The sequence below is a fragment of the Anabrus simplex genome, chromosome 2 (assembly GCF_040414725.1).
Source record: "Anabrus simplex isolate iqAnaSimp1 chromosome 2, ASM4041472v1, whole genome shotgun sequence".
Taxonomy (NCBI): Eukaryota; Metazoa; Arthropoda; class Insecta; order Orthoptera; family Tettigoniidae; genus Anabrus; species Anabrus simplex.
Window position 1 is genome coordinate 667,500,599 of NC_090266.1, and position 16,100 is coordinate 667,516,698.

Consider the following 16,100-nt stretch of genomic DNA (forward strand, 5'->3'; position numbering starts at 1 on the left):
AACTTATGGGCGAAACTCATCTGTTGAACATCTTTTTAAACCATTTAAAAAACCATTTGAGATCTAGCTAATTATATTGATTCAATATTTATTGACTTGTGTAATTGTCCTTGAACCACCCCAATTCTCACAAACAAGCAGCATTTTTAAGTTTAGTTTACAGAGCCCTAAAAATTCCACTAGCAAACAAGAGTGTAAAGGAAGAACTTAATTTTATCAAGAACCTAGCACTCAATAATGGTTATAAAATAGAGATGATTAACAAGATCATTAATAAAGTGAAAATAAAACTGGCCACAAATCTCATACCAGATAAAAATAAGAAAACCAAGTTTGCAACTTTTACTAACCCAGCCATATACCAAGTCACTAATACCATCAAAAAACATCTTCAAAACCCAAAACACGAACCAAAATATTTTTTTCAATCACAATAATGTTAATATAAATAGCAATCAATATCAAGGATCACAAATTTATAGGCTTGCATGTGCAGAGTGCAATTATTCGTATGTTGGCCAAACTGGCCAAAGCTTTCTGATAAGATATGTTGAACATGTCAATGCAGCGAAACAAGAGAAACATTCCGCAATGAGCGCTCACATGCAAGAAACTGGACAATATTTTACAACTATTGAAAGGGATTTAAGAATTTTAAAAAGAGTAAAAAAGGGAAAATTAATGACGGGATTGGAAAATATATACATTCATTTAGACCAGCAATATAACAAGAATAAAAACCTAAATGACGAAATTGAAATAAAGAACCCCCTTTTAGTTCAATTACTGAAATTAATACAAATGCTTAAATCTGATATAAATAAATTCTATAAAAATTTTAATCCGACAAACATTAGTAGCTTACTGACGCAAATACACTCAACCCCTCCCCTTATTACTCCTAGGCAGCCCCCTCCACCATCTACTATAGCTATCAATGCACTGCCTACCTTCACTTTTCCCCTTCCCACTCCCCGCCAAAACGCAGCTCATTCACACTCACTCATATAATACAAGGAGTGCAAACGGAACAACAGGTAGTTGTCACGAGGTTGTGAGTAACACTAGACAATTATGCAGCAGAATGAAGGGTAAGTGATAATTCTTTCAATGAGAAGTTTATACAGAATTATAGTCGAAGCCTTAAACATATATTTTATTTTATTACAGATACATCAACAAGCTCAATTCGGAAACTTACGGCGTTCATTAAAATTCTACTTCACATTAGAACATTTTCATTTTACTAACAAGTTCATTCAAAAACAAGGCTGATGTATTGACAATATTGGATTTATGCCAATACATATTTTACTAGTGTTACTCTAGTAACATCGAGAATAAGACAATGGTTCATAATATAGGCAATTATTAACTTCATAAAATCGTTAATATATATACAACAAAGGTTCAAGGACAATTGCACAAGTCAAGAAATACTGAATCAATATAATTAGCCAGATCGCAAATGGTTTCTTAAAATGGTTTAAAAAGATGTTCAACAGATGAGTTTAGCCCATAAGTTTAAAGGACAATGTTAATACTAAGATTTTAGACAAATGTGTTTTAACTTAAAGACATAACTTTTATTGTTACATGATCTGTAAAATATTATAAGATTTGTCACTCATGCTTACAAAGCATATTTTAGCTCAATAGAATATGTTCACGATCCTTGGGTAAATGTTAATTGGCTGATGATGCTTACGAAAAGGAGCGAAACATGTACCATGTTAACAATTTAATATGGATGTAAGTCCTCATTAGTTTACTATGTTTTGAATAGGTGGTATTTAATACCATTATAATAATTTGTATCAAAGAGTTCATCCATTCGCTCATTTCAATCAATTATCCATCCGACATACTTAAACCAAAAAATGTATTCAAGACACATCCCATTATTCTATGTGATACAACTGAATGATATTTGAAATTTATTTGACTATTTTATTCAATTATTTATTTGATTATTTAAATAATCAGATGGAGGTTATTTTAATATTAAAAGTATTTGATTATGTCATCACTACAACTGAATGATATTTGAAACTCATTTGATTATTTAAATAATCAGGTGGAGGTTGTTTGATTATTAAAAGTATTTGATTTTCCCATCACTACCCAGTTGTACTGAGCCTTCACAACATACTGATGCTCTATGTTGAGTGTTTATTTCTGCAGTACTTATGTGACCAATGTGGAAACAGACACTTTTTTTAAAAGTGAAAAGTATACTGAAGAGGTCTGTGAGAGAAACCCTTCTCATGATCAGAAGGATATTGACCAGTAACTTGAACTGTATCAGACACTGGGACAGGGACTCCCGAGAGAACTAGGACTAGCCCTTACACCAATATCATCTAAATATAAACCTGCAAAAGAAGTCTTAGGGCCACAACTTATCCTGAGGTCTTATATTGAAAAGTTTCTGTCAAAACACAAAATGTAACCCTTAGAACAATATAGACGCTGGAAAAAATTCTATGTGTTAGATTTTGTGTTTTGATTGACTGAAAAGCTTATAAGTTCTGTCTAACAATAGATGAGGCCAAATCTGGAGAACCTCTTCACAGAAGTAACTCCCCATAAAATCATAATGTATTATTGGGAGAGCCAAGAGACCTGCAATGGGTTAGTTCAAAACTCAAAAGAGATAGTTATATCCTTCAGATAATAAGGTAAAGGCTCTCTCAGAGCCAGTTAAAAAAGCTTTTAAGACCAGGAATGTTCTAATCAAGAAGTCCAAGGCTTGTTTTAAAAGAAGAGACCTACTGAATACAAGACTCAAAACAGCATGCTGGAAAGTAATATACAAACCAGTTGAATCAGGGGAACAATGGCAAGTAATGATGGCAGATTAAGAATCAGCCACAACAAAAAGGAAGAGAACCTGTCAGCTTATATTGGCATATATAAGGGCCTAATTAAGATCCAATTTAACCTTGTAAGGAAAGCAGATAAGGTGAAAACTGATAGCGAAAACAAAGCGACTGATGAAGGAGCCCAGATTACCTTTCAGTATAAAAAGACTGCTTAGTTCTCTTTTTAGTAGCACAATCACTTGAAATAATACATTTTTCTCATTCAAAAACCTGAGGTAAGTTGTGCTAGGGGAACAATTGTGAACCCATTAAATCTTAGCAATGATCAATGATCTTGTGCATACATAAGAAATTGGACTGATCTCTCACTGATAGATTCTGTTCTAGGGATGTTACAACAACTGATACATCAACTGAGATAGAAGGATGCAGGAGATCCAATATCAACTTGTCAGAGAATGATCTACCCTCCACTGTAGTATGGTATTTAGTTCAACACTGCACTGAGGAGAGGAAAGCGTTCATACTGGGGGTCTGACACAAATGCTCATCACATTCTGTGGGAGTGCATAGGTCTTGACCTGATATCAAACAGGTATACATCCAAATATGAGTTTCTATCAGATCATAGATAAAATTTTAACACTGAATGACAGACATTTTAATCTGTAAGTTTTAGGAACCCTAAGCAAAACTGACTGGGAAGGATATAGGCAAGTCCTGTCAAAACTGACAAAGGGTTGAACTGAGGACATATGTTTTGTATTGGATTTACAGCAACAAGCTATTCTCTTATCCTATTACCAAAATTGTAAGATTAAGCTATCTAGCTCACTTGCCAAAGAGAGTTCCTGGTGCCCTAAAGAGTTTGAGGACCTTAAAGCAAAAAAGCAGCTTTTTAATAAACTGGTGACTGGGACACCTATAGGAGTGCCCTTACTAAAGTCGACATCAGTGTTTTGAACAACAGCATTATAAGATCTACAAGTAAACGGCAAGTGTTACTAACTGAATAACCTTCCTCATATCCTAAGTAGTAATGAGATATCTCTTTCCATGGTAATAGAGTACCATTCATTCAGTTCAGTCTGCTTCTTTATCTATTTTTTTCTTTCCATGATATATGTTTTTTTTTTTTTGCTATTGGCTTTACGTCGCACCGACACAGATATGTCTTATGGCGACGATGGGACAGGAAAGGGCTAGGACTGGGAAGGAAGTGGCCGTGGCCTTAACTAAGGTACATCCCCAGCATTTGCCTGGTCTGAAAATGGGAAACCACGGAAAACCATCTTCAGGGCTGCCGACAGTGGGATTCGAACCTACTATCTCCCGAATACTTTTCAGTTTTTCAGTCTGCCAAAACTAATTTTGAATAAATACATTTATAAACTGCCTGGAAAAGAAAACATATGGTAACAGAATTATACCTGAAAAAGAAACAACTTAATTAAAATAGAGTTACATGTTTCGTTCTTGAAAGATCATCATCAGAGTCTATCAGATCACATGCATTCTATGCTCGAGTGGAGAGAAGTGAGGACTTCATTAAGGTAAGTCCAAATTTCAAGTTTTTAAGAATTTGAACAGAATTTAAACATAAATGTTAAGATATTTCTAAATATTTTTCAGTGTGGTTTGATAGAATCTGATGATGTTTTTTGAAGGAAAAACATGTCATTCTATTTTAATAAAGTTTTTTTTTTTTTTTTCAGGTATAATTCTGTTACTGTACGTGTTCTTTTCCAGGTAGTTTATAAATGTATTTATTCAAAATTAATTTTGGCAGACTGGAAAACCTAACAGTTATAATAATAAAATCTTCATCCTTTGTCGAGAAGGACTGTAATGTTGCTGTTAGAAGAATGAATTTAATATGTTAAGAAGGCAAGACGTTGAACTTGTCGGGTACTATAACATTTTTTGACACCCACAAGACTAATAGACAACTACCGTGTTGAATACCACTCTTAATTTCAAACCACTGTGACCTGCCAACAATACTATCAACAAAATTGTGAATCGTCTCCTTCTTTCACAGCTTTCCCCTGCCATTCCTGACATCCATCCTATGTGGAGGGATGTATTCACTATTGTATGTTTCTATGGTAGTTGGTAACATAGTGTGTTGTGTGTATATGACAAGGAGTGTTTTGGGACAAACACAAAAATCCAGTCTCTAAGTCAGAGGAATTAACCAGACGCAGTTAAAATTCTAACCTGGCTGCGCATCAAACCCGGGATCCACTGAATGAAGGGCTCGATACTGATCATTCAGTCAAGGAGCTGGACACTAACAATAAATTCTAATAATACCACATAAAACAAAATTTGAAAAAAAATACAGCATGAAAATGAAAGCATATTAAAAGAAAAGGTAAACATCATAAAACAAGTTCAAGGTACTAACCTGAAACTGTGGTGACAAATTGTCCCACCGTGGAATCTGAGGTCGACCAATTGCAGCGATTAGATACAAAGCTCGAAGTGGTGTTTCCTCCAAATAGGGTGGTTTTCCTTCAATCATTTCAATTCCCATGATTCCAAGAGACCAGATATCCACTTTCTTTCCATAATGCTTTCTGGTAACTACCTAAAATAATATGCTAGAGTTTAAATGTTCCTTGTATTATTAACCCCCTGTTTGTGACATGATGTTTAGTTCCTATATTAGTGACTTTGGCCTCTCACTTTTTCATTTGTTTTAATTTTTAGGGTAATATTTTATAAGGTAACCAAATTATGTACATTTATATGTTCAGATACTCTATTAAGAACACAAAATGCCAAAGAACAAGTTTAGTGGTTCTCTCTCTCACTTGTTAGAATGTTAGTCATGTCCGTAAGACAATTTTATCAGAAACTCTAGAAATTAAAAGAAACCTAATAATAAATGTCAAGTTTACTTTTGCTTAATTTCTACTTGTTAATAAACATGCGAGAATAATCATGAGAAACACTAAGTTTACTAAATTGCTTGCAAAATTATAATACTGTGACAAATGCAAACAGTAGAATTTAGTTTAGTGATCTCCGTCTCTCACACAGAAATGCTTAATAACTCCCAATACAGAGTACATTCACAATAATGAAATGGAGTGGATGTTCTTGCAACTATTGCAGGGAGGTTCACAAACATATAATAATTGCACTTCATTAGATGATATTTAAAATGGAATTACCTTGCTGTTCAGTCTGTGGAACTGGACATCAGCAACAGAGGGTTAAAAACTAGTTTGAAATATGGCAATTTTTTATCTTGAACATGAACTCATAGATCAACTTGTAACAATAATAAAGTTTAAGAAGCTATTGTTATTGTGTTATTTTTCAGAGAAATACATACCTCAGGAGCCATCCAATAAGGTGTTCCTACCATTGTTTGTCTTTTTTCATCTCCAATTATATTAGCACAAAAGCCAAAGTCTGTAACTTTAACAGTGCCATCCATTCCCAGAAGAACATTATCAGATTTAATATCACGATGAATAATGCCCTAAATAAAAAATAAGAATTAATAACTGGGCAATATTACAATAGGAAAAGAAATGCTCTCTACTACTTCAATAGCAAAGGAAAGTCAAATACAGTACATCATCTCAATCACCTTATGCCCTTGACAAAATCTAAAGAGAAGATTGTATGATAGACCAAGGTTCTCATTAAAATAGACAAACCTGACAGAAGAACTTTTTCCAAGACAGTTTTAAAACAATAAAATGCTTATGCAATGAAAATGTTACATTCTGTAAGATGGTAACTAAATATGCTACAGTAAACAGAACTAAATGAAAAATGGTCCAACATGAACAGAGAACATTAGATTACAAAAATCATGAAAACAGAAGTCATTTCATGCAAAGTCAAGAAAGAAAATTCACTCCATGCCAAATCAATAAGTGCAGTAATGTAAAATAAAACTCTAAAAATATCTTGTGAGCTAGTTCCAAACAGTCCACACAAAGCAACTTTTTTTTCTTTTACTACAATAACAACATACAGCATTTTCTCATTAACACTGCTAGCTTGAAACTGACAGCCAAAACTTCATTTAGCATCTTCTTCAACCTACAATGTGTTCCAGAAGTCATTCTCCTTCAAATAACTCAATAACATATACTATATACTAATGGCAGAGAGTAGCACTTCTCTAACTAAGGCGCTTGGAACAAATTAGAGCATGAATCCTGTATATTTATTACAATGTGAAATGTATGTAATAACCAGTGTTACTATGAGGTCTGTACTAGACAGACGTCTTTTTCCACTACTTTTTCCCACACCCTGGTGGAGTTGCTGGTGCAAACTCTGTCACATGTGGATTTGGACCCGTTTTGCGACCGAATGCCCTTCCTTATACCAACCCTATATAGAGGGATGTTTTCATTATTGTGTGTTTCTGTGGTGGATGATAATGTGGTGTGTTGTGTGTGTATGAAGAAAAGTGTATTAGGACAACCACAAACACCCAGTCCCCAAGCTAGAGGAATTAACCAAATGTGGCTAAAATCCCAGATCCAGCTGGAAATCAAACCTGGGGTAATCTGAACCAAAGGTTCTTGAAGTTAAGTGTAGTTATGCTCTTTCTTACCACACATTCATCAGGTAACACTCATTTTATACCTTTTCTATTATTTACTTTCACCTGTAAGTGGTTGAGAGATATTAGAAATTTCCGTTCATTCATGAATAGTTTCTCCAAGAGCCCAGTGCTAAATCCACTACATAGCCTGGATGCATCTACTGTAACCTCAAATGCACACCAGAATAGAGTAATGCATCTTTCTACCAAGCCTGCAAATGATGCCTGGGCGTTACCAGACGAGTTGAACTTCCAACCCTCTTGAGAAGGGGGAGGGGGTGGAGGTGAGGGCAGGGGGGGTAAAGGATAAACACAGAGACATTTTTGTATGTGAAAAGAAAATAATAGGTTTCTAGAAATGTTAAAAGGATGGTAACCAAAATCAGCACCATTTTTACAGACTATAAAAATTCCTTGCAACTTTCCTGTCTGAAGAATCTATGTATATATACTTACTTACTGGTCAGCACTACAGTCCATGTAGGTCCTTGGCTTCCATAATCACCTGCCTCCGTTCATCTCTGTCCCCAGCTTTCCTTCTTCAGCATATAACTCCCATCTTTCTAAGGTCACCTTCAACATCGTCAATCCATCTTTTCCTGGGCCTTCCTCTCCTCTGCCATCCTTCAAGTTTTCTTATAAAGACCTTTTTGAGGGTATGGGTTTCTTCCATTCCCTGGACATGACCAACCCACTAATTCTTCCTTGCATGATTTTAACAACAAAATCTGGCTGGCCAAACCACCCTTGCAACTCTACATTTGTCCTCATTCTCCATCCATCCTGATCTCTAACTGCTCCAAATACCTTTCTCAATATCTTCCTCTCCCAGCGTAACAGCCCGTTCTTCTCTGGTGGTCATCACCCAGCATTCTGAGTCGTACATCACTACAGGTCTTAGTACTGTTGTATTTTTATTTTTGTATTCCTGTTAACATTTCTAGATTTAAACATATTTTGAAAGGTGTAAAAGCATCGGTTCCCACTTGTTATCCTTTCCTGTATTTCCACAGAGGTTTTATTGCCCACAGTTATTACTAAGCCAAGATATTTGAAGATTGTAACACTGATATTCCTTCCCATGTAATCTTACTGTGGTCCTTCTTCTTGCTCCCTCTGTATCTCCCATCTTCATATATTTTGATTTATTTATATTCACTTTTAGTCCTCGGTCCCATGCTTTCTCTTCTAATAAAGCACAGTTCTCATCAAGAGCTCTTTCGTTTCCTGCAATAACTGCCACATCGTCAGCATATGGTATCACTTGTACTAATCTGTTCAGAATGGTTCCCCCTGGGTTGATGAGTAGTTGGCGAATGACTTTTTCCAGTGCTAAACTGAAGAACAGTGTAGAGAGCACATCTACCTGTCTCAGCCCCCTTTCCACTAAAAATGCCTCTGACAGATCCTGTTTGACTCTCACACTGCATACTGTTGTTTTTAGGGTAATTTCTGTCAATCTAATCAATTTCCTCGAGATTCCAAACTCTCCCATAATTTTGTAAATTTTGCCTGTATCTTGACTGTCGTATGCCTGTTTAAAATCAACATACAGCTGATGAAGCTGCTTGTCAAACTCATAAAATTTCTCCAGTAATTGTAATATAAATATCTGGTCCAGTGTAAGAGCGTTTTTTTTTTTTTTTTTTAAAGCTTGCTTGGTAATCCCCTAGTATTCTTTCCATCCAGAATTCCAGTTGTGAGGCTAATATCTTACCAAAAACCTTGCAAGTTCCATCCAGCAAATTGATGCCTCGGTAACTTCCACATACTGTCTTATCTCCCTTCTTATGTACTGGATAAATTATGCCCACTTTCCATCCAGAATTCCAGTTGTGGGGCTAATATTTTACCAAAAACCTTGCAAGTTCCATCCAGCAAAGTGATGCCTCGATAACTTCCACATACTGTCTTATCTCCCTTCTTATGTACTGGATAAATTATGCCCAATGTCCAATCCTTGGGCATTTCCTCCTTCATCCAACCTCCTTTATCAATTCATGAACAGCCTTCTCTATTCCCTCTTCCCCATTTCAACAACTCTGACTCTATTCAATCTTCACCTGGGGCTTTATTGTTCTTTAATGCTTTAATTGCAATCTTGACCTCTTCTAAATCTGGCTGCTCTACCAATTCCTTATTAAATTCTCTTTCTTCCCCATCGTCACTGATGTTTTTTCCTCTTCTCTATCATCCTCATTATTTTCATTGAGTAATTTGTAAAAATAACCCTGTCATCTTTCAAGAACTTTGTTTTTGTCGCCGATGAGGTTCACATCCCTGTCCTTTAAGAAAACCGCTCTGGGATGAAATCCTCTCCTAAGATCTTTGTTCTTTCATAGAATATTTGTACCTCATTTCTTTCATTTAAAGTAATAAACTTCATGGTTGGGTTCCGTATTGAGTTAAGACTTAACTTAAAATGAATACAAGATTTATTGTTCCACCTTCTCAATACTTAAAATCATTTAACGTTTATCAAAACATTACAATATGATAGTGTCAGGTACTAGTTTCGGTCCGTTTTTTGGACCATCATCAGCCTTGCCAAAATTACAAGCAAGAGACATAATCTAAAAATAAAATGATACGGATGAACAAGAGGATGGATGGTGATGGAATGACATACAAGTAAAACCTTATACATAAGTTACAATGAATATAACCAAAATATGTTAAAATTAACAGATGAATAAAATCATTGTGATGTTGCTTAAAATGCCAAAGTCTTATGTTGACGGTTGAACTCGTGTTGCACACTTAAATTCGAGTGAAATCGTAAGTTTCTGGAAAGTTCTGAGAGCGAGTTCCACGATGGCGCAGAGGGAATTGTCCAATATGACCAATATAGACTTGACGAATTGAGAAAGCTGGACTTGTTCTATGTATTTAAAGGAAGTCTCAATTCAGTCGGAACCCAAAGAACCTGAAGAATAAAATTAGAATTAACTCGAAAAATCTAAAAGAGAAAGTACAAAGGAGGGGTGGGGGCGGAGGGGGTTGAAATAACGATTACTCACCTTGCGCTTTTTTGGAACGAGCTGCTGGAAGGAGTGCAACAGACAGAGCGAGTGTCACGCAGCGTAGATCAGCGAGAGAGGAGAAAGGGATGCGGAGGGGAAGGATGACGTAAGTGTAGAAGGAGACGGGAGGGAGGGAAGGGGAAATGGTTCAGGGCGGGTTAGGAGAGAGGGAAGTTAATGGTATTTGTGGTGGAAGAGGACCCTTAATTGATTTAAAGAAAGGATTATGATCAGCTGATTTGTTTTTCTTATAATAGGAAATAAAAAGATCAAATAAAATGTTGGGTTTCTCGGTAATTTTGTTAAGATTGTAGTTGACATTAAAATATTGATCCGAATGTATGTAAAAGCTCTCAATTATGTTGAGTAGAGGTCCCTCTTTAACTATTTTGAGTATGTCCATGTCTCTTTCAATGTTCGTGAAACTATGGTTATATGATATAGATGTTGACTCCCAATGGGAACATGAAATATTTGTCCTGAATGAGTAAATTTATAATACCAATATAATGGTCCGTTATTGGACATTATAAATTTTCCAGCTAACTCATTCTGAGTTGCCTGCGTTTTGCCCTCATGTGCTAAGTTGGGCTCATCAGTTGGTCCTTAGCACACCTACCAAGACGCAAGGCTAGTGCATACCGTGGAGGCCACTGCTTAGGCTACTTGAAGCCACCAGCAGTGCCAATGCACTATGAGAGACTATGTCTCACTTCCAAAAATTGATGCCTGCCTGGAAGTGAGACATAGTCTCTCATAGTGCATTGGCACTGCTGGTGGCTTCAAGTAGCCTATGCAGTGGCCTCCACGGTATGCACTAGCCTTGTGTCTTGGTAGGTGTGCTAAGGACCAACTGATGAGCCCAACTTAGCACATGAGGGCGAAACGCAGGCAACCAAGAATGAGTTAGCTGGAAAATTTATAATGTCCAATAACGGACCATTATATTGGTATTATAAACTATGGTTATAATCGACCATATGTTGGCCGATGGCTGAAAATTTGTTGTACTTAGCTGCATTAAAATGCTCAGAGTATCTAATATTAAAACTACTACCGGTCTGCCCTATGTAAGAAATATTTGAACATGTGTTACATCTAATTCTGTAGACACCTGATTTTGAGTATCTGTTTATTTTATTAATATGTGAGGTGTTATGTAAGATTTGCATGTTGTTGTTGCTGGTTTTGAAGGCTATTTTCATGCCTTTTTTCTTTAGAACATTGGTAATTATATGAATTCCGTTGACATAGGTAAAAGTGGAGAAAGAGTCATGTTTAGATGGTTCTTTTTTAAGCGTGGTCTTAGGTCGGAATTTGTGTTTACTAATGATATTTTCTATGAATTGATTATTATAGCCATTGAATCTAGCGATATGATGGATAGTATTCAGTTCAGTGTGAAAATCTTTTTTGTTCATGGGTACGTTAAATGCTCTATGTATAAGACTATTATAAGTTGCTTTTTTGTGGGAGAAAGGAAATTAATAGCATGTCGGAGGCCATGTAGATTGAGTCGATGGTCACGGCGGGGGAGCGAGCTACGGGCCCCCCCCCCCCGTTTAAAAAAAAAAAAAAAATCACAGCAACCAGTCGTTTGAAATAATTTGATACGCGGACACGGTGACTCTGTGACTCAGTACCAGGAAACGCATTATAGATTCTGTTAAGAGTTGAAAGTACGTTAGTAGTCGTGAAGGTGAAGACGAACGGTGATAATTATTCAGAATATAGAGTGTAAATTATCAGTATCACTCTATATGAAATTAATACATTTCTCAACATTTCATGTGTTGGAATTTAAAGGATCGACGGAACGCCAATAGTACTTTTTGAAGGCAGTGTTCAGAGCCTGAAATAAATATTTCATGATAGATGGTGTAACAATTATTGTAGCAGGGAACTGTAGGAGCGAGGCGATCACAAGACGGCATCGTATACTTCAGGAAGTGCCGGTTGAAGAACGCGATATGCGCCAGTTCGAATGAAACGACACTTCGTCGTAATGTGTCACGGCTTGTGGTTCGGGCTCAAGGAAGAAAATATTGTGCAAGTGTAATGGGTCTAGAGGCACCTATAAGTGTTTTTTTAAATTCTTGTATAAATCATTGTAAATTATCTAATAAGATGTTAATCATGGGTAATCGCCCAGAAGTGCTTTGTTGTGTAAAATTTATTAAGTGCGACATGATGTACGAATAAATCACCATGGGGCCATGAGGCTTCTCATCCGCTACGAGACAATGGAATTCCACATAGGAATGAGTACACGAATTTAATATTTGCGGATGTTATCGCGACAAAACGGGATTCAGTGTAGATTAATCATGGTTACTTAACATGGATCGCCTCCCGAATCCATGATTTTTTTGATAGACGGACGAATTAATTGATATTAACGTAATTATGGGTTAGATTAATTACTTGAGTATTTGTTTGTTGTATATAACGTAAATATGGGATATTTCCTTCAATTAATGCATGCTGTTTGTCAATACTTTGATCAAAGTTCATTTCAAGTGTTAGATTTCTTTTTGTGCTAACCCATTTATTTGATTTTCAATCACTGCGGTGATTATTTGTATTTTAGTATGAATATTTGTTACCAGACTGCCAGATTATGAAAGTGCCAGAGTGAGTAAAATTTGTGTTGCATACGGAAGGTCATAATAATAATATTAAGATTTTGTGCGCTTGCAAGTTAAAGTATAATAATAATGACAGTGCTTTGTGAGTGGCTAGTGAAAATAATAATCAATGTGGAGATAACATGTAGCGTTAAAGAACTTAATTCAGGCAGTAAATTTGATTTTTACGTAAATTGCTGATTTCACGTTTTTGGACTCTATAATTACCATAACAATTTGTTTAGAAGTGATAGAGGCACGTGTATAGGACGGTCACGTTATGTTGAAAGCCCAGAGTGGTTTGAGCCCATTTTTAAGATCGGAAGCCGTGCGGGACGAAAATCCGGCATGAGGTGAGAATTGAGCCGTACTGTTTTTGATGATGAAAGAGATAAATCTCGATGCCTAAGATGGTATAATGTCGATTCCGGTGTTATGAGTGGCAGAATCCACGCACCGAGGATTAATTAGTATATTAAAAGTTAGCAATCGCAGGCATTGGATGTATTTGCCCAGCCGCAAAGTGCCATGGGATTTGAGGTGTGTCTTGGGAGGACATGGTGTACCCATAAAATTAACAGCAGTACGAAATGGTTACGGTTCCAAATACCGTGGTGTCCCGATCGATGTTAATCGGATCTTGGTGGTTCATGTTGGGACTCAACATATGCGACTAAATTCTAGAGAGTGGAAATAAAAATATAAAACTTGCCATTTTAATAATAATAATAATAATAATAATAATAATAATAATAATAATAATAATCCAAGTGAATCTGTCTTAAATCAATTGCTTAGTGTCAAAGTAGACCGAAATTGTAAAAGCTTATGCATTAACCATAAATATCGCTAACGGTAGTGTAACACGTGAAATTAAGTTACCATAATAATAATAATAATAATAATATGAAGAGGAATAATAGGAAGAATTTATTCGATTAATTTGAGAATAATTATGGTGAGATCAAGGTAAAATATTAAATCCATGATGAATAAGTGATGCGATAATGATAATCTCCACTGATTAAAATAATAATAATAATAATAATAAAAATAAAAAGTTGAAGGAGCAGAAGAAGAACTTGCAATAGTAATTTGAGAATAATAATAATAATAATAATAATAATAATAATAATTGATGAAAGGAAATTAAGATATCTAAGGGACGATGATTCAGTGTTATGAATATAATAATAATAATAATAATAATAATAATAATAATAATAATAATAATAATAATAATAATAATAATAATGTGTTATGAAACTGATCATTAACTTGTGCGGATTAATTACGAGGGAAACCGACCCTTCGTTTGAAACATTGGCATAGGATAGCATAAAATCATCCCGGATGATAAATGATAATAATAAAAAATAGGATGATAACTGAAATTAATGATAATAAAATAATTGATGGTAATCACAGAATATGATAATGATCAGATAAAGAATGATAATGATAATTATTTAATAATTATAGGAAGATATGAAAGGGACAGTCATCTTGTGTCAAACTGGTCGGAATAAGATGTTGGGTTTCCACATGGGAGATTGTTGGCAGCAGGTGCGAAATAACCCACGGACCGTCTTCATTGTCAGAGCATAGTAATGAACCTTTCCGTACGTCTTGTCATATTGACAAATGTAAATATTGAGATAAGCTTTGAGTTAAGGAGCTACACCTGGCATGTTTGTGAATCTGGAAATATAGGCTAGAGTTTGTCCGTACAATAAATTCCCGTTTTCTATATGATAATATTCCCACGGTGGGGGTCCAGCCCACTAGAATGTACATACCGGAAGTGACTCGTGTCCAGCGGAATGGGGAGATGACAGTAAATATTTACTCTCATGCCTTCGTCTCCGAAAGAAGATCTCCAGTGGTGAAATGTCCACTCATACGGATGTGGATTTGATCCCCAGTAACCAATGGGGCGAATTCACCAAATATTTTACACTACCAGAGTAGTGAGGTGAATCCAAGTATTATGTCATTTCTTTTTCAGGATGGAAGTTTCCCAATGTAATAATTGTCATCATCTGCAGTTTGCAAAATAAGTCAATAAATTGCTCCTCATTGCAATTTCAATAGGAAACAGTTTCCATATTTTTTAGTGTAGTTAGTCCAGTATGCCCATAAAATTTAAGTTGTCACTTCTCCAGTCCTATTGTGGAGTCTATAATTTGTATCCATGAACGAGCCCCCCCCCCCCCCTACCTTAATTTGCATGCCCTGTTCATCCCTGCGTTCATTTGGTGCGCCTATATATATTTTTTTGTTATTGTTTAAATTTTTTTAAATCGTTTACAAACTGATTACCCCTGAGATTAAGGCTAGTCTGGGACTCAGGAGGTGAGCGGGTGCAATACAAAGCCTTGAGACCAAAAAGCCATAAATCTGACCTGAGCCTAACTGGCTCCTGCTTGTAATCAGTGGACGATCAATGGTTCTAAAAGAAAACCGCTCAATATGTCGGTAGTAGTTATCAGAGAAAATCTATATATAAAGAGTTTTGTCTGTACATTGCTCAGAATTAGAAAAGAATTGTATTTATGTATTGGTCATGTCAACAGTAACAAGGAAAAAGCACTTTTGAATTTTCCATCATCTCTGTATGTATGGCATCACGAGAAAATGGCTGAAGAGAATTCAATGAAAATCGGTATCTAAAGCCGGGAATAAGAGACTACAATCTAGACTGTAAATAATTTTATTCACACAGAGTGAAATGGTAACTTAGGCGAAGGTCTAAATTCAATGTTTTTAGTGGGGGAAATATTGTTCAATCGTGTTAACTGACGATGCTTTTTTGTCAAAATTGTCTTAAGATGTAAAACCACATTGTCACTGGTCCATATCGACAAGGAAAATTGTGAAGATTACAAGAATGAGAAAGAAAGAAGTAACAAAAAGAAAGCTTGAAGAATAACACAAGAGGGAGTCAAGAAAGAAGTAAAAGCTCCATTCACATAGATGCCCTAAATCATAGAGTTGGAAGAAAATTAAATGTGAAGGCCTAACAATATCAAAAGCTCATAAA

At 35.7% G+C, this 16,100-nt stretch overlaps 1 protein-coding gene across 3 annotated transcripts in view; it reads right to left on the reverse strand.

The window, feature by feature from the left end:
• The window catches only part of Pak3 (p21 (RAC1) activated kinase 3), a 184,661-nt gene that overhangs the window by 51,718 nt on the left and 116,843 nt on the right, over positions 1-16,100 (reverse strand). For all 3 annotated transcript variants that reach the window (XM_067141190.2, XM_067141191.2, XM_067141189.2), the window contains exons 8-9: positions 6,172-6,321; positions 5,236-5,418 (exon numbers count right to left, since the gene is read on the reverse strand). In XM_067141190.2, coding sequence (XP_066997291.1) covers positions 5,236-5,418; positions 6,172-6,321 — 333 coding nt within the window. The remainder of the gene's footprint in view (positions 1-5,235; positions 5,419-6,171; positions 6,322-16,100) is intronic.